This window comes from Anguilla rostrata, chromosome 13 (genome assembly GCF_018555375.3).
Source record: "Anguilla rostrata isolate EN2019 chromosome 13, ASM1855537v3, whole genome shotgun sequence".
Taxonomy (NCBI): Eukaryota; Metazoa; Chordata; class Actinopteri; order Anguilliformes; family Anguillidae; genus Anguilla; species Anguilla rostrata.
This window is the reverse complement of record NC_057945.1, coordinates 12,304,367-12,329,903: the sequence shown is the minus strand read 5'-3', so window position 1 is coordinate 12,329,903 and position 25,537 is coordinate 12,304,367. Positions and strand designations below refer to the sequence as shown.

The window sequence follows — 25,537 nt, the reverse complement described above, 5'->3', positions numbered from 1 at the left end:
GGACAGAACCAATAAAAATGATTCAGCTTTTGTTGAAAGATGCATGAATGAATACTTGAACTTTGTTTGTGAAATGACTGAGGCTTTTCTTTGTTTTTAATTCAATGTTTTTGTATTTCCTGTGGCATTAGTCAAATTAAAAATTGTATTTAAGTGGTTTTTTATATATTCTCTTTATTATAAGATTATTTTTTGATTATTTTTACAACAGAGTATTTTTTTACTTGCAGGATTTCTAAGAAATTGCTATTTGAGATCAGTGAATTTGTTATCTGCAGTTCCACAAAGTCTTAGCATTATTTTTCATTCTTTTTAATATAATTTAAAGTTGTTTTACAGGGTCTTTCCATTAATAGTTTATGCCTTGTGAATTTATAACTCTTGATTTTTTTTGTGTAATACAGAACTTGAGATCACTATATTATTATAGACAACTGGATGTTCATCTACATATTCTCCATATTTAAAGTTGTCTCCTTTGCATTGATGCTGAAACATTCCAGTTTGTTGCTCCTTCTGAAAAATCATAAAAGGGAATAACCAAACACAATACACTTTTAGAGTACATTTGGAAGCATCATCTGGTTAGTCAACGATATCTGTGATGATACACAATATACCATCTGTATCACACACTGAAACATACTCACATTTAACATGTTTATTATACTGGTAGTCATACAACGTTAATTTGACAAAGTTGGGAATGACAAAAAAAACAGTCTTCAACAAGTGGGAATAATAGAACCTCTGTAGGAAAAGCTATTCATTGGCAAAATAAGGATGTTCTCATGCCAACATCAGTGCTTAAAAAAGAATTAGGAATGGATTTATTAATTGTAACAACTACATTTTAAAGGAATTTCATATCCGTAGATTCAGCAAAATGATGTGGATGCAATGTTTTTGTGCACACAAAAGCAAGCAATCTGTTGCATATGAGAAAGCTGCTCTTCCGATTGGGTAGATTTGCTACAGTATTCGGACGTTCACGCTCATTGCTGTCTATTGGAGCCCAACAGGTGGCGCTATACACCATGACATCGTCAGTGCCTTCTGGACACGCTCTTTGCTTCAGTCCCGTACAAAATGGCATGCAATGTACATGCGCAGTCTCTCCTCTCACCGGAAATAAACAAGGGGAAAATGTCTTGTCAAATAAGGATTTAAAAAGATAACCTCATACGATAGCTAGGCAAGTGGACGTATCGGATAGGAGTCGCAGAACAATAGCGTCCAACATACTGACATTTTAAGGTCGAAGTCGGCGCCCGTACAGAGTTGCGATCCGGTGAATGGGATATGGAGTGTGTGAGTAGCTGCTTCTATTTGCCAATAAAAAAATCACACAGATAATGTTAGCTCCACTTATGATAGCTTGATTGGATTTGTGTAATTGTATACATCAGTGCAAATTGTAATTTGTTAGAAACAGTAACGCACATCTGACTGGCTATCTAGCATTTTCAGGTACCAAATGAGTAGTTTTCTAAAGGTTATTCGTTTCACGTTGATGTGTCTATTCATTTATCTTGTAACTTAGCCAGCTATATAATGCGTGATTAAACTTTGCTAGATTGCCAGCTCACAAGCTTAAAAACTGTACGCTGTTTTAGTTACGTGAACTGGTGACTAAACAAGCAAGGACTGCTCAAGAATGTCTCGATTGTCAGCTCATGGTGTACCTTCATTTCAAGGAATGTTGATTTGCTAGCCAGCTATCTAACTGGCTCTAACTACAGAAAATCCTTCAAATAGATTCAAAGTCAGTGTGACATGGACCTGGACATTTTCATTGTGAAATCCGAAGAGTTCGATTAAGATCAATTTACAGAGAACTAACTAACTTGTTTGGAGGCTAGCATGAAGCCAACATTAAAAATATTTAATATTTGTTATAACTCAGAGGTAGCCTGCTGTAATGCATTATGTCATTGACGTTTCGTGATGCCGCCCAACCGTAACAACTTGCTAACTGTTTCATATCGTAATTTACGGCGTACATAGCCATAGCTATCTGACTCAGCAGGAACCGTACTGTACATTGGCTGACTGGCTAGGTAGATGGCTGCGGTGGTATCGTGCAGCGCGCATTTAAAGGTTGATTCTTAATAAGTGTCCCAAACAAAATATTTATATACGCCACCACATTCAACACGGTTCTTCGCTGCCTCTTTCATTTACTTTTAAAAATGTCTGGTGTAATGTCAGGCAGTTTCTGCGTAGAGTACGTTCACAGTTGTTGTGGAAACTTTTTGGGTGACTAAGAGAAGCCGTTTGATGAACTCAGGCTCACCCAGTCTGGCTCGTGCCCTTTGACTCTGCGCTGAATGCAAAATTATGTGGAGGTTTCAGTGCATACAACACCAGCGTTTAACGGTGTGGAGTATGTTTAACTTCCAAATGTTCGAGAAATTATTCATCCCCATCTAGAAAGTTGAATTGGCACATACTTCTGTCAGCAGTCTGGGGTGGTGTGGACCCTTTTCTTTCTTGTGTGGGCGCGTGTGTGTGTTGGGGGCTGGGGGTGGGGTAAGTAATGGGCAAATTTCTTCAAAGAGCAAACTGTTCAGAACCCTGCAGCATTCCAGCTGATAGTCTTGTGTAAATATCACCTACAGTGCTTCGACCCCTAGTCTAAAGTGTAAAATAATTCAAAGTGTATTGAGAAAATTGAATCAGACCTGCCCAGCAGTGGAGAAATGTGTGATTTCCTTCAGTTGGTCTTGAGATCTAAATAGGTCAGTTTGATGGTAGATTTCCAAAATGGATGGTTTGTCTTATTGTGAAATTTAAACATAGGGGATGGTTGGTGAGTCTGGGTAATGTTTAAGTGTTTATCACAAGATGGTGCTTGAGAAACCTTTAACTTATTTGTTGAATGACTGAAGACCGCTAAGATTAATTGACTCACGAAACTTGATGCTCAAGGCCCGACTATCATACAAGAGTGTTTTCACAGTTGATGTATAAACAATGTGAGGAAAGCATGCAAGTACACAGAGAAGATACTGAACTGTGAAAGATTAGCATCACTTAGCAGGTTCATAATGTTATGGTATAAAGAACGTGACCAGTTGAACATTCTGTGTGATGCGTCTGGCCAAAATATGGGGATATTGCTTAATTAATAAACCAGCGGTCAGTTCCTTCTGACATGTGATCAGGTGGATCTGATAATGATTCAGACCAACTGAACCAATTTCCTGTGGCATGACTCAGACTAAAACTGGAAGGAACCTGTCACATTGTTGGGAACTAATCTTATAAACTGCAACTTTCCTTATCAGGTTGTTGAGAGAGAGAGTGTGTGTCTCGGGTTGAGATGTATGAACAGTTAATTTGGCCTGGGGTAGGACTACAACAAGAGTTTGGACAGGATATGTAATACACATGTACACACTACGCGTCATGAGATTTGAATCAAATTGGGTCGAGTCACACATGAACAAAGAAGGAAAGTTTTAAAAAATGAAGTGAATTATACCGCAGTGATAGACTCTCCACCACTTTCATACTTCCAAACCTAATACGTTTGTATAACATTTTATTTGTGATGCTAAAGATGTTTATAAGCAGAAGTTAAATGCCAGTCTTAAATACCTTATCTCTATCCAGGGTATAAACATGCATGTATAGCCTGACATTCTGATTGACCTGATTGGTTAAGGGAACTTTGTCATGATGTCATGATTACCCGCAGTTTTCAGATGTTTTTGGAGAGGTCCTGTTGTTTTCTTGGTGATGGATGTAGTGCTGGAATACATGGCATAATGAGATGAGATTAGTTAGCGTGGGTGTTCCTTGTAGCTGACTTAGTCAGGAATGTCTTGAATCAGGAGGGCACCCCAACCTCATAGACTAACTGAGCACAACTCAGGAGACGACCCTTTCCTTTACTCCTGTTACTTTGGTTTATCCATTTTGAGCAATGCCTTTGGAACTAACTTGGAAAGTAATTGGAAACCTCCTTACAGTAGATCACAAGGATTAATGCCCATGTAATGATTAAGCTTGAGCTTGCAATCCATGTTCAAGTCTAAATTTTTTGTTCTGGGTTGAATGGTGAGCTCATAGCTGTTGGGAAGAACACAAGTGCGATTGTGATGCGTTAATGGCTTATAAATAAATGATGTATAACCTCAGCATTTAGGAAACAGGGTGAACTGGAATGATATCCAGTACCTTTAACTATCCATGTGGCTTAACGGTAAGAGTGACGCAATGCTCGTAAAGACAGGTTGAGGCGAAGTGGAGCTTGGCGTTGTTGACATGAAAACAAAACCGTAACGTGGACTCCACTCTTGTCCTGGATGCAGGATACAGCGTCCACCATTTTGTTCTCGGCAGGTACTCAATCACCCAAAGATAGTGATGCTTCACTGCAACTGATTCAGCCCTTTTATGCCTAATTTAAGCTGCGTAAAAGTAGAAAATGCTGCTGGTTTCCAGAATGACTGGAACTGAGAACCCTGCTTAAATTAAGTCATATGGTCTATGTAGTTACTTGATGGATGGTGCGTGTGTGTAAGTGTTAAAAAATGATGTAACTTAGGACTAACCCTTGAGGGACACCAGTATTGAGGGCATGTGACTATTTTAACTTATAAGATGTCCTAGCTAGACAATCCTTACATCCATTACAACCCAGGTGTATATCCTGATCCACATCATCAAATGTCCCATTCAAGATAGTTAAATCGAGTTGCAATTGACTTGATTTTAAAAGGCACAAATGTTACATGCATAGCAAGTCAAAAATATTATTAAATTAATAACGATGGATGCAAGTGTCCAGATGTTTCAGATGTGTAAATTCAGTACACTGCTTTTCTGTGTTTCAGGTCACAGCTGTTCTTGATGACTTGGAGGGTAAAAAGGACACCCTAGCAGAAGGTAGGAAGGGTTGACTACACACTGTACTGATCTTTTATACCTATTTCAATTGCAGTCTGTATAAGTGAAATTATGTGTGTGCATATATTTCTGTTCTTTGGCACATGACGCCACAGCCCGAGTCATCATCACACTGGGTCATAGATTATAGTTATTTGAGAAATAGCCTCTTGCATCACTGTGCCAAGGAGTACAGCGCTTTTTGTTGATAAGAATTAAGTCTTGCCATAAGCAATCCTGGATCGGGGGTGGGTTTTGCATTGTATTAACTGGCATGTTGACAAAATCTGCCATGCTTGACGGTTTTCTGACCAGTTGTATGGGCTGATTGTTGACATGGACAAGGGCTGCTGCCTAATTTTTTGGCAATGCATCCTTCATTCCTAACAGGAGTCTCCATAGTGAGCAGGAAGGGCCTAACTGGCTGCCACGACAAGAATGTTCAAACTGTTTATTAAAAAAGGAAGGGAACATGATCCGTCTTTGTTTGGCCTCCTTCCGTGTAGGATGCAATGATGTATCTGATGTTTGCAGAAGTGATTATGGAAAAGATTTTGGCTACATGTGACTGCAAATCCCACAATGCCTTGCTTTGAGCAATGGAAAGGGTGACAGAAAATTTGATGTATGAGTATATAAGAGAAAGTTGCATTTTGCAAATGTAACGCAATCACAATACCGGGTCACAAAGAGCCACATTTTATTGAAATGTGCGATAACGGGAACAGACGGCATGCAGCAAAGGAAAGATAATCGTAAATGAGTAAGTGAATAAAAGAAGACAAAAATATACATTCATATTGGGATTTTTGTGAAGCATTGTTCATAATTTAATCTGGGTAAAAATATAATGGAAATTAGATTGGCTATGTGCTGGGGGGTTTCAGTATCGCTTCTGAAAGATATTGCCTGGAGTGGACGAAGTTGTCTGAATTTTTATCACTTTGTTATCACTTTGTTTCTTTGTATTTCTGAGGTACAACTGTATATGTAAATGTGTACAATGTATGTTCAATCATTTTATGTAAAATTCAGGAGGCTTCTTCATTAGTCGGTGGATGAAGCTCTGTGTGTGTGCATGTGAGTGTGCATGTGTATGTATGAGAGAGAGAGAGTGAGCGACCTTCTTATGGATTTAGATAAGGGGCGAAAGGAAAGGGAAAGATGAAGTGAGGAAGGCGAGGAGGACATGAGATAAGAAGGACGTCCTTACAGATGTGAGATGGTCAGCTGCTGCATTTCTGTACTTCTCATCTGTGCTGTCTTTTTACTTGTTCCTCATTTCCTGCAGTGGAGTTTGAGCACAATGTTTACACTCGTTTTATGAAGTCTCACCGCTGTTACGACCTGGTGCCCACCAGCTCTAAACTGGTCGTGTTCGACACGTCCTTGGAGGTAAGATTTATTGTGACATTTATTTGTTTAGCAGGCGGTCTTATCCAAGGCATCTAACATACTGTAGCTGGCGATCTTTTACACATTTTCCATGTAGACACGACACACTTGTGTTGGCTTGGCTGGTGAGGTTTGCTGTGTTAATGGTACAATAGCAATACCCTCGCTTGTGACCCCCTGGGTAAAAACATAGTTCTGTAACATCGGTGTCACTCTGCTAAGTACCGTGCCAGGATAACTGTCGCTAACTTTAACCTCTAGCACAGGAACAGAAATTAATAAAATCAAATTCAGTACCGTCAAACGCCTGAAGAGAAAGGGAAGCTGTGATTAAAATATGTAAAAAGTGAAATAAAATTATTTTTTTTGCTGTAAGGCTACAATATAAATGACTTCTCTTTCTGAGTTATTACTATTAGTACGACAGCTACTGCAAATAATCATACCATTATTTTTTATGAATTAACTGTACAAATATGTCGTATTTTCTTAGGTAAAGAAAGCGTTTTTTGCTTTGGTCTCCAATGGGGTGAGAGCAGCACCGCTCTGGGACAGCAAGAAGCAGTGCTTCGTGGGTAAGACGACGCTCGCCTCACTCTGTCAGACAGACACAGTCTGTGTCCCCGTTGTCTTATGCTCTAACTGGGGTTTTCATTGCAGGTATGCTGACCATTACAGACTTCATCAACATCCTGCACCGTTACTACAAGTCCCCTTTGGTAAGAGCTCTCTATCCACGTGCACCAACCAACCTCAGGTTGTAGTTCAGACAGACCTCACGTCCCTAAAAGGGTCTTTCTGAGGTGACGTGGGGGGATGATGTCACTGCAGTGCTGCTCACTAAAGATGTGCACTTCAGTCGGCTGTGGCGTTGGGGCAAGGCACACGCATGCGTTTTAGAAGATGAAGATCAACATGGCTGCCGTGTGTCACTCTCTAAATCCTAATCGCTGCGTTCCCTCCTGTCTTTGCAGGTTCAGATATATGAACTGGAAGAGCACAAGATTGAGACGTGGAGAGGTGAGATTATAATGATGATGATGATGATGAAAGCAAATGTATCATTATCTGTGTATTCACGCATATTAATTAATTTTGTATTATGCAGCAAAATTATTGGTACGTTTTTAGTCCTTGTGGTTTGGGACTAGTAATGGGGATCATTATATCAGTTAAAGTATACATAAATTTAAAAAAGGGGTCTAACCCCTGGAATAAATGTATCTTTTGCCCCATCGCTCCTGTGTATCAGGGTTAGGGGCAGAAGCACTTCCTGTAGTCTGGTGACGTGCCCGTCAGTAACTGCTGTCCGTTTCTCCCCGACAACCAGAAGTGTACCTCCAGGATTCCTTCAAGCCCCTCGTCAGCATCTCCCCCAATGCCAGGTAAAGAGGTTCCCCAAAGAACGCTATCATGCCACTGCTAACGCTGCTCCTTTGCAAACGTCCCTGCTGTAAAACCACGGGAGCCATTTTGCACTGATCAGTGAGGCTACTTCCCGAAGGCATGCTTGGTGTATCACGGCCTGTTGGTGCGGCGACGCACCAAAGATACATTTGGAGAAGTTTGGAGAGTGCCGTGGTGTGGGTCTGCATGTATCGTCATGCGTGGGGTGAACGGTCTCTCCCCTCCTCTCTCCCCCCCCCTTCACGCAGCCTGTACGATGCCGTCTCCTCGCTGCTGAAGAACAAGATCCACCGGCTTCCCGTCATCGACCCCCTGACGGGGAACACCCTCTACATCCTCACCCACAAGCGCATCCTCAAGTTCCTCAAGCTTTTCGTAAGTCTCCCCGCCTCCGCGGCACCCTGTTGGCCTGCCTCCACCAGAGCGCGGGCCGGTCAGACTCGCAGACGCAATCGGAATCGTCGTTGCGCTGTGACTGCGCCATAATCGTGACCGTGAGTGTTCGAACGGTCGTTTGTAAAACGCAAGGAGCTGTTATCTCCTAAATGCAAGGAGCTGTAGTGCAAGTCTATCTGTCTGTCTATCTATGTATCTCGCTATCTCTCCATCTGTCTATCTATCTGGAGCAGCAACTGGAGATGTCTGAAATTGTGTGGTGTTGTGTATTCACTAACTGGGGGAGAATTACAAATGAGGTGGTGAGGGATGTGAATTGTGAAACAGAATGGTAATTTACTTACTTTGTTCTTTCTGTTGATTCCTTGAAGTACTTAGTCATCGGGTTTTTGAATCTTCTGTCATGTTTAGTTGAAAGGATTACTTAGATAGATTTTTAAAAAAATACTTAATTATCTATATCTATTTTAATTATATATCTGACCAAAAAACAGTGTAAGGGGATTGAACTCTCACCAAAAAACAGTGTAAGGGGATTGATCTCTGAGCCGAACACTGTGCTTAAGGGGACTGAACCGGAGGAATAAGATGTCCTCCCACTTCCTCTTGCTCAAACAGATCTCGGAGATGGCCAAGCCGGCGTTCCTCGGCCAGACCCTGGAAGAGCTGGGCATCGGCACCTTCCACAAGATAGCCATGGTGCGTAAGGACACGCCCCTCTACACAGCGCTGGGCATTTTCGTGGACCAGAGGGTGTCCGCACTGCCGGTGGTGGATGACAATGGTACGGAGGGGGGTTTGGGGGGTGAGGGTGGGGGGGGTAGGGTGTTCAGGTACCGCGTGAGGGTAATTACACACAAACATGCTCACTCATCAGGATAGGTTAACAGGAGCTAACCCTGCTAATGTAACTTTGATGTTAAAGACTGCAGACTGAGGTTTATTTTTTAACCCTGTGTGGGATATGGCCTGATGAGTTTCATTTTCCTCACAGGGCACGTGGTGGACATTTACTCCAAGTTCGATGTCATTGTGAGTGTTTCCCTCTGTCTGTGTGTGTGTGTGTGTGTGTGTGTGTGTTTGTGCATGCATACGTGTATGTGTTTGTGTGCGTGTATGCGTGTATTTTTCTGTGTGTGTTTGTGTGGGTGCGTGTGTGTATGAAAGTGTATCTCTACTTTTGTATCCATGTGTATGCGTGTACACTGTGCCTGCAATGAGTGTATCTGCGTGTAACAGATAGCATAGCATAGCACTCCATCGCACTGTCAGTGTGGAAGCATATGAAGTGTACAAATGAATGAATGGAGTCCAGTCCAGTCCACTTTCACTGTAGCTCAATATCCTGTTTCTGCTTTTAGCCATCAGCCCTGAAGAGAAAGGGCATTGATTTTTCTCTTTTGTTACACACAGGCTATTCATAGTGCTTAGATCATTGCAGTGCGCTTGTGGTGGTGGGTAAATGCAGCTTCGCTTGTTTGCTTAATTATTGACCAGTCGACAGGAGGTCAGTAATCTGCTGTCACAGCAGGGGCTGGTGAAACCGTTCAGCTCTGCAGATGGTTTCTTTCCTGTCTCTGGGGGGTAGCCACATATTACTGGACACTGTGTGTGTGTGTGTGTGCATGCATGTGTGCTTGTGCATGTGAGTGCGTGTGTGTATGCGTGCGCGTTATTGTGTGCCTGTGTGTCAGCGCGTGCGTGTATGTGTGTGTGCGCGTTTGTGTGCGTGTGCGTGTGTGTATGCGTGTGCGCGTGTTTGTGTGCCTGCGCGTAAAAGTGTGTGCGTGTGCGTGTGTGTATGTGTGTGGGCGTGTTTGTGTGCCTGTGTGTACTAGTGTGTGCATCTGTGTGGTCGTGTGGTCACTGGCTCCTCCTAATTCTCCGTGCAGAACCTGGCCGCGGAGAAGACCTACAACAACCTGGACGTGACGGTGACCAAGGCCCTGCAGCACCGCTCGCAGTACTTCGAGGGCGTGCTCACCTGCCACCGCCACGAGACGCTGGAGGCCATCATCAACCGGCTGGTGGAGGCCGAGGTGGGCGGGGCAGTACGGGGCGGGCGGGGCATTTTTACATATGCAAACGCGCGAGTATGCAAAAGCGCACGCAGTCAGACTCATTTGAAGGACGGTTTGACCAAATGAAACCCAGTACTCAGACAAAGAGACTGGGACAGAGTGCTGCTCAGTGTGGGGGAATGGCTGCCCATTCTCACTCTTATATATTTTTTTTGTCTCCTCCCCCCTCTTTTGTCTTCATTTCTCCTCACATGCTCTTTCGCTCTTTTCTTTACATCTCTTCTGTGTTCCACTCATTTTTTCTCTTTATCTTTCTCTCTTCCTTCCTTCTCACCCTCCTTCCTCTCCCCCCCCCCCTTCTCCTCTCCAAATTTCTCTCCCTCTACTTTTATGGCTGCCTCTTTTTACCACTTTCTCGCCTCTTTCTCTCTCTGCCACTCTCTCTCTCTCAGGTGCACAGGCTGGTGGTGGTGGACGAGCAGGAAGTGGTGAAGGGAATCGTTTCCCTGTCGGACATTCTCCAGGCACTGGTGCTGACCAACGGAGAGGAGGGTGAGGGCCCTGCGGACGAGGGCGGGGGCATTTACACAACCGTTCTGCAGCGCCTCTCCATAACAGTTACCCATGTCACACTAGCGGCTGGAATGTCTGCAGTGTTTCTGCTTTCTGCAAATTATCATTGCCTAACAGACCTACTCATAGCGCTGCAACCCATGCCCCAGTCACAAGACCCGTGTGACTTCTCAAGCACACCCGTCCTCGTGCATCCTGCTAATGCCAGGTCCAGATCCCAAACAAGTGCAAGTCAGTATATTGTGAAGCTTTTATGAAGCCTTCACTACAAGACTTAACATAGTGGCAAAGACAGGAAGTGACATCACTCGTAGTAGTAGTTAAATTACATTTGGCAACAGTTTGCTGGTAGTTCAACTTCAAGGAGTGGCAAAGACAGGAAATGACATCACTCGTAATTGTAGTAAAATTGCATTATGCAACAGTTTCCTGGTAGTTCAACTTTTTTGTGTGGTGGTTGTAGAAATTAATTGCATTTTGAGGTGTAAATATTTTCTCATTTTGGTCCTAAAATATATTTTTTCCAACCCCCTTTGACCAAATACTTCCTCCTCTCTCTTTTCCCGCTAATCTTGATCGGTGAGAAGCACTCTGCTCCACTGTCGTCGCCAACTGCCAACTGCCGATTGCCACACATTGCCGGTTCTCCCCACTGTGCTGTATAGTGGTTCGCCCCGCGTGCAAAAGCATTGCTAACACATTGCATCATGTCTGGGGAACATGATAATTATTTTTTTCCTAATTTCTTTTACAAAGTAGTTTGAACTGCATGTTTTGTAAAGTAATTGTAGTTTTGAAAGCTGGAGTCTTGGCTGTAGTTCAACTACTTTCATTGTGAGGTAATTGGTAATTGGGCATTTACAGCAATGCTTTCAGAGTAGTTTCCCCAACACGGCTTGTCATACGTTTTGATATTGGTCATGGTAACTGTGGTGAGTGTGAAGGTGTGGTTAAAGGAAATGATGTTATGGAATCCTGTGGTCACATCACTGTGGATCTGCCAAAAAGGTGTATCATTTTTCTTTCTTCTTGTTTTTCAGGAACGGCTTGATGAAAGGATGGGGGAAGGGACAGTCTTCTTCCCTTTTTCTCTGTCATCTGTGGAAAAGGTGGAATACTGGAGAAGGAGGGAGGGTGACCGAGAGGAGGAGAGAGAGGGGGGGAAGGGAAATGTGTGTGGATGCCCTGTTAATATTTTCTGAACATGCCCTTATACCCACACACACGCACACGCACACACTCACACACACACACACACACACACACACACACTCTCTCACACTCACACACACACACACACACTCTCTCTCTCTCTTTCTTCTTTTTCGCATTGCAAGCGGAGGAGTCGATAGATTTTTACCGTGGCAACGCAGGTCGGGGGCAGCACATCAGAACGCGCACAAATGAATGTCAGACCAGCAGAAACCGTCAATCGCTGTCAATATTTTTGTACACCTAGTGCTGGAGCTGCAGATTAGGGGCATCTTGTTTTTTTTTTGTTTTTTTATACCTAACATTTAGGGGATCAATTCCATGTTTAAGAACAAATCTTCCATTCCCATGTTTTTTTTTTTAGATCATTTTGTCCATGTTTGGAAAGGGACCGCTAGCGTGAATAGCGCTAACCGCGGGAGGGAACCGTGTTCCTGGTGTTTCTCTGTAGACCATACTGAGAGCTCAGCGAAAGGCCCATATTTGGAAGTTACTTCCACTCCGTGCTCTGTGTAGCAGAGCTGTACTGACATTTTTTATCATTTTTTTTTGGGGGGGAAGGGGGGGGGGGGGTAATGCTTGGTAATGTGAAGTCCTTTGTCACAAAATTGGCATTATTGTTTCAATTTATATTCATTTCATGGATTGCTTTTTAACAGACACAATGGCTGAATATTTATGTAATTATGAGATGTGGGGTTTTGATCATTTGTTTGGTATTAGCTTTTTCACCCTATGATTATTTTACTTATTTCATTAAACACTTATTTCATAGAAAGGATTGAGATCCGTGCCCCCGGATTGGAATTGGGTTCATTTAGTCATTCTTGTAAAGTGCGGTTTCTTGTTACTTGTTGATCTGTAGTGCAGTTTTATTTCATATCTTCCGGTGTAGTCTGATTATCTCCTGCCTGTGACTCGAGGTCAGGCCGGACCGCGGCGCGCCCCTGCCGGGCCGACGAAGCGAAAGTAGCCGAGTCCCGTGAACGCGTGGGGCCAAACGGCTACGGTCTGGCACCGGGGCGGGAGGCCCAGTGCGTCCTGACCTCGTTTTGTTAACCTTGCTCCTGACGTGTTGGGTGATACGGCTGTGATTGGACCGTACGACACAGGAGGGGGCGTGTCCCAGCCCGCTCAGTCTCCCACAGTATGGGGCAGAAGGGCCTCTGTGATCCTGAGACCAAAGTTCCTCAGACACTGGTCCTGGAAACCCACTGGGCCGGCCCGTTTTCATTTCACCATTAAAATCTACAACCAATTCAGACCCAAGACATCAGGTGAAATGAGTTAACCGTTTGATCGACCGCTTTAACTGTTCGATTAATCGGTGAGCGATGCCAAAAACCAGCGGACCCCGTGGTTCTCAAACACCCAGGATCGAGGGACCCCTGAAGTTACATGCCGGTTAACCTCCGCATGAAAACCCATTTAGGAAACGTTAAGCAATGAACCCTTTCTAGGCACGGTTCCTTTTACTTTTACTAGGAAAACATAGGATATTGAAATTGGTGATAATACATAAAAACGTAACCAGCCCCTTTCCTTTAGAGGTCTAAAAATGGCCAGTTTTTTTACCAGCATCAGACTTTCACAAAAGATAATTCTGTGAAAATGAAATGATACATGAGCGTAGCTGATCTTATACCACGGGTATAGGTTAGGCTCGCTCTGGCAATAAGACTGGGCCGCTCTGGGTAGTTTCAGAGCTCTGGCCAACCCAGGAGATTGCATGCAGAAAAAAAGCACAGTAGCGAGTGGGGTAAGAGCACAATGTGTGGACTGTGTCGTGCGTCTGTGTGCACAGATACGAGGAGCGCAGACTCAAAATACCGAGTTCACAGTCGGCACCTCACGATTCCCCTGAATTTTCGTCAGAATGCCTCCAAAACACTTCACAATCGTTAAACCCTGCGCAGCACACCCTGAGCCAAACAGAAGATTTCGTTACAAAGTACACATACTTTTGTTTTCATTTTCAGCAGTTCTTGAAATATCAGTGGGGGTGTCATGTCAGTTATCAAGGGCTGCAAGAAAGGGCGGTATGTGGGCAGTTGCTGATGCCCAATTACATTTGCTGTTTTTATTCAGAATGGACATATTCCCTTCGTTTTTTTTCAGAACTATGAATAGACATGTATACACGTGTATATATCAGAACACCCATTTTTTCTATTCATGTTAATTTTTAATTTGATGCATGACAAATAAATTAGATTTTCTTTTTATTTGGCTGGCCTCTGATATTTGGAACATGATGATTACTTATGAATTGTGTGTGTGTGTGTGCGTGTGTGTCTGGAAGGGGTGGTTGTTTAGCTTTTGCAGTCATGGTCTAATCATTCTCTTTTTTTCAAACTTAGTCCTGGGGGACCCTCATTCTTCATTCCAACTACGATTGCAATCCCAAAATTTTAACAAGCTGCTAATTTTTCTTAATTAGGTGCTTTTCATGTTTAGAAGGATTATTATTTACTCTCTTAAGCCACATTACAGGTATGTCAGAAATAGCTATGAATGTTAAGATAAAAGTCCCATGTGTGCATTATGCTATATTGCAAACAACTGCATAAAATATGGTAACTAAAATTTTTAACTGATCAAATTTAGGACTGAGGGAAATAGGCGCCTAATTAGATTGTCTGTGAAGTGTATTGTGACAATCGTTTGTGAAATTCACTATATAAATACATTTTGATAGATTGATTGGTTGAGGTTGTTGAATACATGTTTAACAAAACCGTCATTGTGTTCCGTAAACTTAACGCAATTTAGGCTTGGTTCGTTATCATTTGCTTTGTCCTTGAATTCTTCATTACCTACCAAATTGTTATTTTTAGTGGCCATGTGTCCGCACCTTCACCAATTAGGAGCCTGCTGATTCACGCAAGTCTTTAGCTTGATTCATTAATAATTTTGGAATCTCTTTTCATGCAGAAAGTGGATGTGAATGTGGAACTTTTATATTTCATGGCATGCACAGCTATTTCTGACATAATGTGGCTTAAGAGCGTAAATAATCCCTCTAAACATGAAAAGCTCCTCATTAAGAAAAGTTAACAGCTTGTCAAAAGTCTGGGATTGCGATCGTGGTTGGAATGATTGCCAGCGTCCACAGAAGGTCCCCAGGACCGAGATTGAATACCTAGGCTCTAATCGGTGAACCTCACCGTTGTTTTGTGGGTATTGAACTGGTTTGTACGGCTGAGGCATTCTGAAGCACCTCCACAAAGAACACCAGCAGTTATTTGTCGAGGCTTATCCCTTCACAGCACGCAGTGGCACTTGTGATATACATGCAGGTGTGCATGCCTGTCTCCCGCAGACACGTAACACAGGTACACTGGATGGAAAGGACACGGGTAGGAAAAAAAAATTGCATTTATTATGGTATCATCTATATACATGTTTGCAGACTAGTCCTGAAAAGTTCTTCATATGGTTTTGAAAGTAGGCTTGATGTTTCTAACCAAGATGTGTGTGCAGAGGCCAGGACGTTCAATGCTTGTATTCTCAGGGGGCGGAGCCTAAGGGAGTGTGGGGAGAGAGACCTCGTAACATTTGGGAGTGGTTTTTCCAAAATCGAACAGTGCACTTATGCACTATGGAAATTCACACAAGCATGCACACAACAAAAGGTGTGACCAAAAAAAGTAACGCTTACTTCAGTGTCCAATTTCAAGACCAGCTGTCGGGTGGTTTTTCACCAAGACTAGCAAAAGTAATTCTAATTCGTCACGGGTGAGCGTGAAGATGTATCTGCACCTGAAGAACCTGAGGCTAATTATAAACTCACAGCTGGACTCTTTAGGTTTTTTTTGGGGATGATTTGAATTATGTTCCAATCCGAACAGTCCTCTCCTCGGTTCAGGAAATGCACACGCCCCCAAGAATTCACCCAGTCCTGGCCAGTCTGCCGCACACCCCTTCCTGTAAGCAGCAACGTTTTCCGGAAACTACACACACGCGTTCCCCTGGACTCCCCACACCAAAACTGAATTCATTCCCGAAAAAGAGAAATTCACTCTGGAAAAAAAGATAATGACAAGAAAATAAATAGTTTTGACTAAAGTTTCTGTTTCACTCTTTCTGCAGGACAGAATTAAATACAGATTCAGTAGTGGTCTTTAGAGCAGGGTTAAATTCCAGTGTTTCCTTGCTACAGATGCATGAATGAAGCACCGTTTCCAAACTGCCCAAGCCAAATAATCTCACACACACGGGTAGAGTCGCCTTCAGAGCCCAAAGCGTAGACCGTCAGGCCTTCGCATCGCCTTTTTGCCTTGGCGCCATCGCCAAAAGCGGGGAAAAGGGATGGCGTCGCCGTCCAGCAAAAATACAAGTGTCTGAGGACAGGTTCTCATTCACCTATTCTCACATTTAAAAAAAAAAAAAAACACACACCGTGTCCTGCTCTACTCAAGCGCCTACCCAGGTTCAGAGAGAATGTGGGATTCGAGTGGTTGGCTAAGCACCGTACGACGACCGTCCACAACCTCGGTTGCAGCTAAAGGGAAAGGAGTAAACCCAGCTGGAAAACTGCACCCTAACCCTAAACCCCCCCCCAACCGCCAGACTGACTGCTCAAGTGCTGCTACAGGACCTGCAGAAGGCCGCCAAACCCAGCACTGAACCGCAGGTGATCCCCAGCCCTGATGTGTGGAGTGCGTTATGCGGGGACCTGAAATTATGCGGTGGCACCAAGTTGTCCTGTTTGTGCGTGTGTGTGTGTGCGTGTGTATTTGCGCACTTGTTGTGTACTCTCCCTGTGAAGTCTGGCACCGTCCGAAAGCAATACTAAAAGATACTGCGGTCACCGAATGCGGATGAGCAAACCGATCACATACAATCGTTATCTGATTATAAATAATGAAACGTCCCCTCGCTTCTGACCCAGGGCGTCATCGTGCGCTCGCAACATTCAGCCCAGATTGATATTGCATGCACGTGGCATCGGTGCAGAAAGCACAAATCCATAATCGGCCTTTAGACAGCTACTGTCATGTGGAAAGGCAGGGGCATCACTGCAGTTTCCACTACTTCTGTCAGCCTTGCAAACGGTCCACAGACCAACTGTCACATCCTGAAATGCATTTGCAGTATAAATGTGCCAGAACAGGAATACAAAACGGAACTGGAAAAACGACAGCACCGATACCGTACGATCAATCGCCCAGACGATTGGCTTTCTAGTCCTGCTTTACCCACCACAACAGGGGTGACGGTTATAAATGTTCTTCTTGGCTTCAGAGCACCCTGGGGCATTGCGAACTTCAAATGGTGTGCAACCTAACTCACGAAACCCATTTGGACTTGAAAGTGGACTTAAGCTTGTCCATTAAGTCCAATTACTATTTGTAACTGAATTCACTGGTGAATCACATGTCTAACACTGCATTTACAACAAAATTCCTCCACCGTAACACCTTTCTGCTTTCAAATTTAGCTTGTTTATAAGTTTGTATAATGACTTGATATACTTTGCATTTTTAAAGAGAAAAATCATCAGAAATTACACTAAACAAACTGACACAAAGCACCACGTTTCAAAAGAAAGGAGATTCTGGGAACTCTGTTTTCTAAGCAGGTTGTAGGCATATCAGACCATAATAATATGTACTTCTTTATGCTTCCGAGAGAATATTGATAATGCTCAATACACTTAACAGGTTTTGACAGGATTAGAACGACAACTCTAAGATCTCTGGACTGAAACTGCAATGCTTTTATAAGCAAAGCTAGATTATGAGCTCTGTGGAAAAACACATGTAATAAACCCCAAATGAAAAATGCAACAAACAAACAAAAATGAAATAGATATACACAGGGAATCTATACAGGTCAGGTTCAAATCAAAAACATAGAGACAGGAACAAAATAAGACAGAGGGGGAATACTGAGACCAGCAGTACCTCCAAGTTTCAATTTTGTATGTAACAATACAAATAATAAACTGAAAATATACAAAATTACAGCAGATTCGTTGTATGAAGGAAAACTAAATGTAATCAAGGAAAGTGAACGAGCAAGTTCAATATAACCATCAAAATCAGGAAAAAAGTAGTGTAACACTTTGTACAAACTATTTACAACTTGCATATCCAGGAGGTATAAAGAACTGAAAATCAGGAGTAATGAGTCAGGATTTCAGTACAGCACAGGTAGATCAGACCCCTTTCTCGAGAGAGAATCACATTAGCCTTCCACAGTTTGACACCAAAAAGAAGTCCGTCAGGAGTGTTTAAAAAAACGGCAAGTATCAACAATGACTAAAACTGAGACTTAAAATATGCCTGTTGGCGCATCCCCTTAAAAGCTACTTCTGGCCTGGGAGTGGTGAGAAAATACAGGTTCTCAGTAAAAATGACCGTACCGTTCAGGAGTTTCTATGACGTTAGCGCGAATGCTAATTGAAGAGGTTTCATGCTCAGTCAGTGCAGTATGTGGCATCAATAAAACAGGAGTGTTCGAGTACGCAAATCCTCTGTGGCCCCAAAATGTCGACGACATTGACGTGTGACCGCTGTGGAAGGGGACAAGTTGGCAGCTTCAGCGCGAGCACAACCGCGGCAAATTTCCGACGCCAAGACGGATCCCATCGGGGGGATATATGCGTGTATTGGAAAGCAGCAGGACAGGCTCAAAACTGTACCACGCATCGTCGGTCCAACTGATCGCACCCATTTGTCACATGATTCAGATTCTTGTCGTATGTCACGTGACATTCCCCGGAAGGTCACTGGTTCTGGTAACAAGGCCAAATTGAGAGGGAGTCCCAAAAAAAAAAAAAAAACCCAAAAGAACAAAGTATTAGCCAATGGCTCCTTCTCACCTGAGACTGAACCCTAGACACACTGAATCCCCAGTGAATGATCCTCACAGCTTGCTACTGGACAGCGTGGATTTTTAAAAAAAAACATAAATAAACCACCACCAGGTGTGATGCAAGCACCTCATCTCGTATTTGACCAACAGATCATACAATGCATTTGGAGTAAGCATTAGCTTGTTAGCCTGTATCAGTGGCTGCACCTGGAATGTTCAATGGCTTGGCTTATCCAATCAAAGAGCTTAAGCCAAGGCGAGGATGTGCTTTAAAAATGGCCATCCCGTCAGGGGCTGACGCGCAAATAAAATCTCACTGAGGAGGAGCGGAGGGTGCTGTGGTTTCGTATTAGTCGACGGCAACTGAAAAATTCCATCCGGCCCTTGCACACATACCCCGAATCCTGCGCTCAGAAGACGAGAAGTCTGGTCCCCTCGTCTGAAAACGAGTCAGCTCCCATCTGGAAGAAAAAGTCCAGTTGCGTAGAGAAGTCTGGTTACTTGTGCACGGCAACGGGCCCCCCTCACCACACCTGAGAAAAAACTAACCTGCCGTAGTTCAGAAAAACACCAAAGAGCAGCTCAGCCATGCAGGTCTAAATTCCGCCTGTACACCAGTGATCTGAAGGGTGCTTGTCCAGAGCACCACGGAGATGAGGTCTCTAGGCGATTGAACTCCAGCTCTAGGACCCTTGCTACACACTTCCTGCACAGGCTGTACTGGGCTAACAATTTAAAAATCCAGTTTTTTTGCCACCATTTCACATTTGCACAATGAAAGCATGATTCATTGTGAAAACAAAAAGAAATTGTGAAAACAAACAAAGAATATATATACAAAAAGTTCCAAACAAGTTTCTGAAGTCTGAAATTGATCTTTTGCGCGGAGTTGCTTGTGGGGAGTGCGAAAATGCTTAACAAATTAAATAAAACCGTAATTCGGTTACTGTGTTACTGTACGCCAAAATTCCTGCCATCAAGAACAACACAAAAATCACATGAGCAGTCACAGTCGCTGTAGTCCTTGCCTGTTTCAGAGGGGGATGATGGGTAATGGTCAGAAGAGGGGAGGCGGTGGGGAAAAGGGTGAAAGGTTGAAGGTTGGGTAATGGGGAGGCAGAAAGGAATGGCCGGGTTTTCACTCAGTAGTTTTGGCTGAAAAGGTGAGGTAGGCCTGGTCATTTCTCGGGTTGTGGCTTTAAAAACTGGCAGGATTCAGGAGTCATTTTTCTTTTGTCGTCGTTTTCCGATTTTCTCCTTCGCTCATTGCGTCTCTGCGCGGCGCGTAGCTTCGCTGTCCCTCTCAGACCTTGATGTCCTCCTGCACGCTGAGCTGCGACAGCGTCTTCTTGATCCGCAGCGCCGTGAGCCTGGCCGCCCCGTTACCATGCCAACACTCCCGCATGATCTTCCCCATCACCCGCAGGGCCTGATGGACACAGGGAGGGAAGGGGGGAAAGTTTAGCGTCGGCTAGAATATCCAGCAAACCTGTCCATGTACTGTATGCTTGTGTGTGTGTGTGTGTGTGTGTGTGTGTGTGAGTGAGTGAGTGCAAGTGTGCATCCAGAGTATGCACGCAAGTACGTTTGTTGGTGTGTGGGTGTGCATATATTAGCATGCGTGTGTGTGCACATATAGGTGTATTTACGTGTGGGTAAGTAAGTGTGCATGCAGGTGTATGTGTGTACTGTAGGTATACATGCATGTATGCCAGTCTGAATGTTTTAGTATGTGTGTATAGGTGTATGTACACACAGGTGAGTGTATATGTTTGCAGGGGTGTGTGTATGTGTACCTACATGTGTGTAAGTGTGTCTGCAGGTGTGTGTGCATATTTGTGTGTGTGCGTGTGTGTGTGTGTGTGTGTGTGTGTGTGTGTGTGCACCTCATAGCTCTGCCACCAGTTGGGCACGTTGGGCCTCAGTTTCTGCTCACACACCACCTTCCTCATCTCCTCGATGGAAGGGTCCGAGGGCACCAGGTCATAGTAGGGAAGCTGGTACTCCTCATGGACACCTGGGGCACAGACAGGGCCTTACTACCTGGACCCATCACAGCACTGAACTACAATTCCCACATGCCCTTCACGCAACACAGACTGCAACTGTGCTTGTGTATTCAGTCATAATAAAATTTTTCAAAAAGTATGAACAGGGCTATGGAAATGGTGAAGCTGTTCGAAACTATCTTGAAATTCTCCACTTTATGCTTATGGTCAATTTTGGGGGTGGGGTGTTTTTTGAATAGGTGAAGTTGTAATAATGCTAATATTTAGTTTAAAGACAGTTCACCAGACAATATTAAAATATTTCAAACTTTTCTTCCTCTTGTTTTCCCTTCCTCTATACCTCTCCACGCGATCCTTGTCCTCTTTCCCCCACACACACAAACCTTCCCATTAAACTATCTGTATGCTTCCTTTTCTCTGACCCTATGCCTCTCCAGTTTTAATGCAGTTCCGTCTCATATTCATTACACTGTTATCACATAAAAGTTTAAGAACAAAAATGAGCCTGCGTCAGGTTTCTGCTGCTCACCGCCTGCGTTGCATCGACGCGCAATCTCCCAGTACACCAGTCCCAGGGCGTAGATGTCTGCGCATTTAAAGGAGTCAAAGTGCCTCATATTGATGGTTTCGTCCAGAACTTCCGGGGCCATATACCTGGAATAAAAAAATATGTATATATTCTCACCTCTGACAAAAAACATGGCATTCTGATATGTACTTTTTATTCTTTTGTGAGACTAAATTGTGATGGGTACACAGTAGGATCCACTTGAGCAACCTCAAAGTCACTGTATCTGCTGGTTTTCAGTGTGTTTCTGGACGTAATAAAGTGCTTAAGTTATTGATTGGCTAAGAGCCTGTACATTGGCTGCTGACTGAAGGAAATTTTTGTACCCTGCATACACTGCTGCCCCCCAGAACTGGAGTTTGTGCTCCCTGATGAATATTTTATGAGCACCTAAAATGGGGGTGTTGACGGTCTGATGGTTTTTGTTTTCCCCTCAGCAAACAATTTAGACCCAAGAAGCCAATAAATGAGAAGAAATATCTATATAATAAACTACTTTAATATTTTTACTTTAAAAACCCAGCAGACCCTGTGGCTCCCCAAGATCAGAGTCATCAAATTAGCAGTTGATTAAAAGTCAGTGGTTTGGAAACTTGTGTGTCAATACTGCCCTCTATGGTCTCCTCAGACAAATACATGAGCTTAAAAAAGGATGTAAAAATTAAAAGCAGGTCCAACCTTTAAAATAAAAGTTTTTTAAAAATCAAATGGATTTTACATTTGATTTATAGTGCATTAAGAGTTGGCAGTAGCCCAAAGCAAGGAAAAAAACTAAGAAGATAAACTGCAATTAAACAGTTTAACACAAGTAAATGTCATGCCGTTCTGTGGTCAGCAGGCTCTGTATCCATGCAATTTAGCAGTTGAGGTATGTACCTCTTTGTTCCCACGCGCTGGTTGGGGGCGATGTCGATGGTGTCAGTGACGGACTCGTGCCGTACGGCCAGTCCCAGGTCGGCGATGGCGCACACGCTGTTCTTCTTCACCAGAATGTTCTTGGACTTGAGGTCGCGGTGAGCGATGCCTGGCTTCCCTGCACAGCACAGAGAGAACGGCTTGAATTTCCCCAGTGAAACCTGTGCCACGACAAAGCCTATTGGGTCCCAATCAATGAACTGTATACTGTTCAGTGGCCCCAATGTTGCAGACTTCCTGCTTCCTGTGTACGGATACTGCCCAGATTCCAACGACCGATGTTTGTTTTATTTATTTTTAATTGTATGGTAAGGGAAAAGCCCTTGAGGTGAAACATCTCATTTTTGAGGGCCCCTGTGAAAATGTTCAGATTTATGTACAGTACAGCTAAGACCGTAATAAAAAAATACAAAATACATTAAAACTAGTGTTCAAATCTCCAGCTGACAACAGGACATTGTAACTTTAGGCTGTAATAAAAATAAAATAATCTTAAAATAAAATTTCAGTGTTTAAAAGATCAGAAAAAATAACGATTTTGTAAAAAACAAAAATGAAATACAAAATAAAAAATAAATAAAATAATAATAATAAATGTAAGAATAAAGCAACATAAAATTCAGATAGTCTACAGTGCAGCCAGACAAATTTTTGGAAAAGTAGCCAACTATACTACGGATGAGACATTCCATGATTGTATGACTGTTTGCTGAATTTACATATTTTAAAGTTTATTTGTAATATAAAGTTATTTTTTACCTTACAAATGAATGCTATATCACAGTGGGCCGCAAAGCTAGTCAAAATGTTATTTTATTGGATTTAATTGCAACTAAAACCCGCCCAATACTAGCCTAATTTTAATATGAAATTATTTGGCCAATCAGTCTTTTTTTATCAGCATCTTTAATTGACTGTCCAATCTACTATTTTCTGGGTGTGTCTTCAAGGTAACGATAATAACAAAACTGTTTAACTGTTTGACTGCGAAAGAAGGAGAATGAACGGCGTGTGGAAGAATTTACGGAAATATGTAGCCTGTTGCCTGTTTTTTCTTTCAGACATAGCGAGTCTCCATGAAGTCTAATTTTAATCAAATACGCATAGCATTGTTTAGCTGCAATCGGACTCATCAGCAGTCGTCCCTGGAGGTTTAATCAGGATCATTGCCAAGTCTGCGGGTTCCGACGGTGCCACCACCATTTCGCCCTTCCCAAACTGACATCGATTATCCTCTCTTCAGACTTGTGAGTAACTTAATATATGAAGACCTCTATTACGCTTCTCGGTTTTGGTTTTATTTTTATACTATTAAATGAACGTAGACCGTAAAGATGTTCATTTTGCAAAGGAAGCCCTGTTCTGTGGTCAACCTATATCTCCAGGAGGCTACAATTAGGCCATGTCGACCTACCGGCTGCATATGCACTTGCTCGTTCGCTTTCTAGTGATGCAGCTAGGCCTACCTGCATTTTTAGCAATACATGGATAACTACCACGCTCTATCTAGTTGTTTGTAAGTTGTGTCATTAACGACCGTTATGTGGCGGGGTCTGGAGAGTGGAGACTTGGTTTTGACTGGCAAATGGAAAGGAATTGCCGGCGAATTCCGGCTAACGTTGGCTGAAGTAGCCTACTGTAGGCTACACTTTGTAGATCAAAACATGGCGCATCAATTTGAAAACACAGATTTGTGGAATCATGAGAAAACGATTGAATTAAACTTATGATGGTTATACAAGTATACAATTTGCTGTCACATAAAATTTGGTGGTTAATGTTCACGTGGTACAGATAACGGATATTTTTGTTTGATATAAATGTATTGTTTTTAACATTTGCTTCCAATGATAGCACGAAGATTGACCCCACCAAACGTAGAGATACCGTCCAAGTAATAGCAGAAACTTTATTTGCTGAAGCATACGGGTCTGGTAAGCCAGCTGACAAAAACTGGATGTGTAGCCTACAGTGCCTGATCGCCATTAACCGTTTATTAGTCAGTCACACTGCTGTGCTGATGGGCCGCCGTGCCTGGGTAAGCTACTGTGTTTGCTAATGGAAATAAAATATAGCCACTTGCAGTTTGATAATTATTACTATAACTCAAGCACTTAGCAGCTGAGCAAAGCATTGTAAATCCGCGTCTGTAAGCGATTTCGGTTTCGTGTCGGGTTCGGTTTTCAAATTTGGCACACCCAACCAGTCAGGCTTGGTTGGCTGTGGTATAAAGGTCTCGAGTATGGTCTGGGTTCAGGCTTCAATTTCATGTCCGTGTAGACCTCTACCTTTAGCCTATTGTTTTTAACAATAACCCTTTAGCCCTTGTTTTTTTTTTTTGTTTTTTTACAGTTACTTAAACAAAGGCTGGCGTGCCTCAGCTGCTTTGTAAATTGCTGTGTAATATACATTTTTGTTAATTATTTTTCATAAGTAGTAACACATTGTATGCGTTGGTATTGCAGCTACAGCAATTGTACTTTCTCTTCGGTAATTGTGAGAATCATTGTGCTGTGAAAGCTGTAAAGGTGACTCCACCCGCTGTAAAGTCTAAAGCACACTGCTCCCAGTAAGGTCAATAAATGAGCAGAATCCACCCTAGTAAAGCCAATAAATGAAGACTCTGTCCGCTGCAGAGCCTGTATGTGATGAGACTCCGCCCCCTCACCCTGTGTGCCGAGGATCTCCATGTGCAGGTGGGCCAGGCCGCTGGCGGCTGACAGTGCCAGCTTGATCATGCCCTCGATGGTGACGGAGTAGCGGTTCAGGTAGTCGAAGAGGGAGCCGTGCTCGTGGTAGTCCGACACCAGCCACAGCTGCGTCCAGGTGCCGTTATCTGAGGGAGGCGTGGGGGAGAGGAAAAGGGGCGGGGGCAGGAACAGACCATTGGAGAAACAGAAACAGACCAACATCCAATCCAATCGGCTGACCGAACTGGAACAAGATTGACGGGCAGGACTTGTGGAAACCTTTTGTGTCCGCAGTTTAAGCGGCAGCAGCGGCGCTCACCCTTGTTGTCGGCGGCGATGAAGCCCAGGATGTTCTCGTGGCGGAGCATTATGGTCTGGTAGATCTCAGCCTCGCGGAACCAGGAGCGCTCCTCGCGGGATGAGAAGATTTTCACGGCCACGTCGCCCCCGCGCCACTTCCCCCGCCACACCTCTCCGAAGCGCCCCTTCCCGATGATCTCCTGCAGGACGATGGTGCGGGCGACCGTCCGCTGCACGAAGAGGGGCAGCCCTGGGGGAGGAATGTGGTTGGTTCAGGACTGACTTGAGGACCAGTACATGGTCACTGTAAACTCACTGAAGAAAAAATTCACC

At 43.5% G+C, this 25,537-nt stretch overlaps 2 protein-coding genes across 2 annotated transcripts in view; one reads left to right on the top strand and one right to left on the bottom strand.

The window, feature by feature from the left end:
* Window positions 1-1,083: 1,083 nt before the first annotated feature.
* prkag1 (protein kinase, AMP-activated, gamma 1 non-catalytic subunit) lies at window positions 1,084-14,125 on the top strand. Its single transcript, XM_064304821.1, has 13 exons — window positions 1,084-1,311; window positions 4,845-4,896; window positions 6,188-6,291; window positions 6,785-6,866; window positions 6,952-7,010; window positions 7,266-7,311; window positions 7,622-7,676; window positions 7,947-8,073; window positions 8,713-8,878; window positions 9,089-9,126; window positions 9,987-10,133; window positions 10,568-10,667; window positions 11,729-14,125. The coding sequence occupies exons 1-13, from the start codon at window positions 1,303-1,305 to the stop codon at window positions 11,737-11,739; spliced, it is 996 nt and encodes a 331-aa protein (XP_064160891.1). The 5' UTR covers window positions 1,084-1,302; the 3' UTR covers window positions 11,740-14,125.
* Window positions 14,126-15,260: 1,135 nt separating this feature from the next.
* Window positions 15,261-25,537, bottom strand: part of LOC135237569 (activin receptor type-1B-like) — a 31,062-nt gene continuing 20,785 nt past the window's right edge. Inside the window, exons 4-9 of the mRNA XM_064304819.1 lie at window positions 25,224-25,454; window positions 24,883-25,050; window positions 22,176-22,332; window positions 21,261-21,385; window positions 20,609-20,739; window positions 15,261-20,151 (exon numbers count right to left, since the gene is read on the bottom strand). Of these exons, the coding sequence (XP_064160889.1) occupies window positions 20,026-20,151; window positions 20,609-20,739; window positions 21,261-21,385; window positions 22,176-22,332; window positions 24,883-25,050; window positions 25,224-25,454 (938 nt within the window). The 3' untranslated portion in view covers window positions 15,261-20,025. The remainder of the gene's footprint in view (window positions 20,152-20,608; window positions 20,740-21,260; window positions 21,386-22,175; window positions 22,333-24,882; window positions 25,051-25,223; window positions 25,455-25,537) is intronic.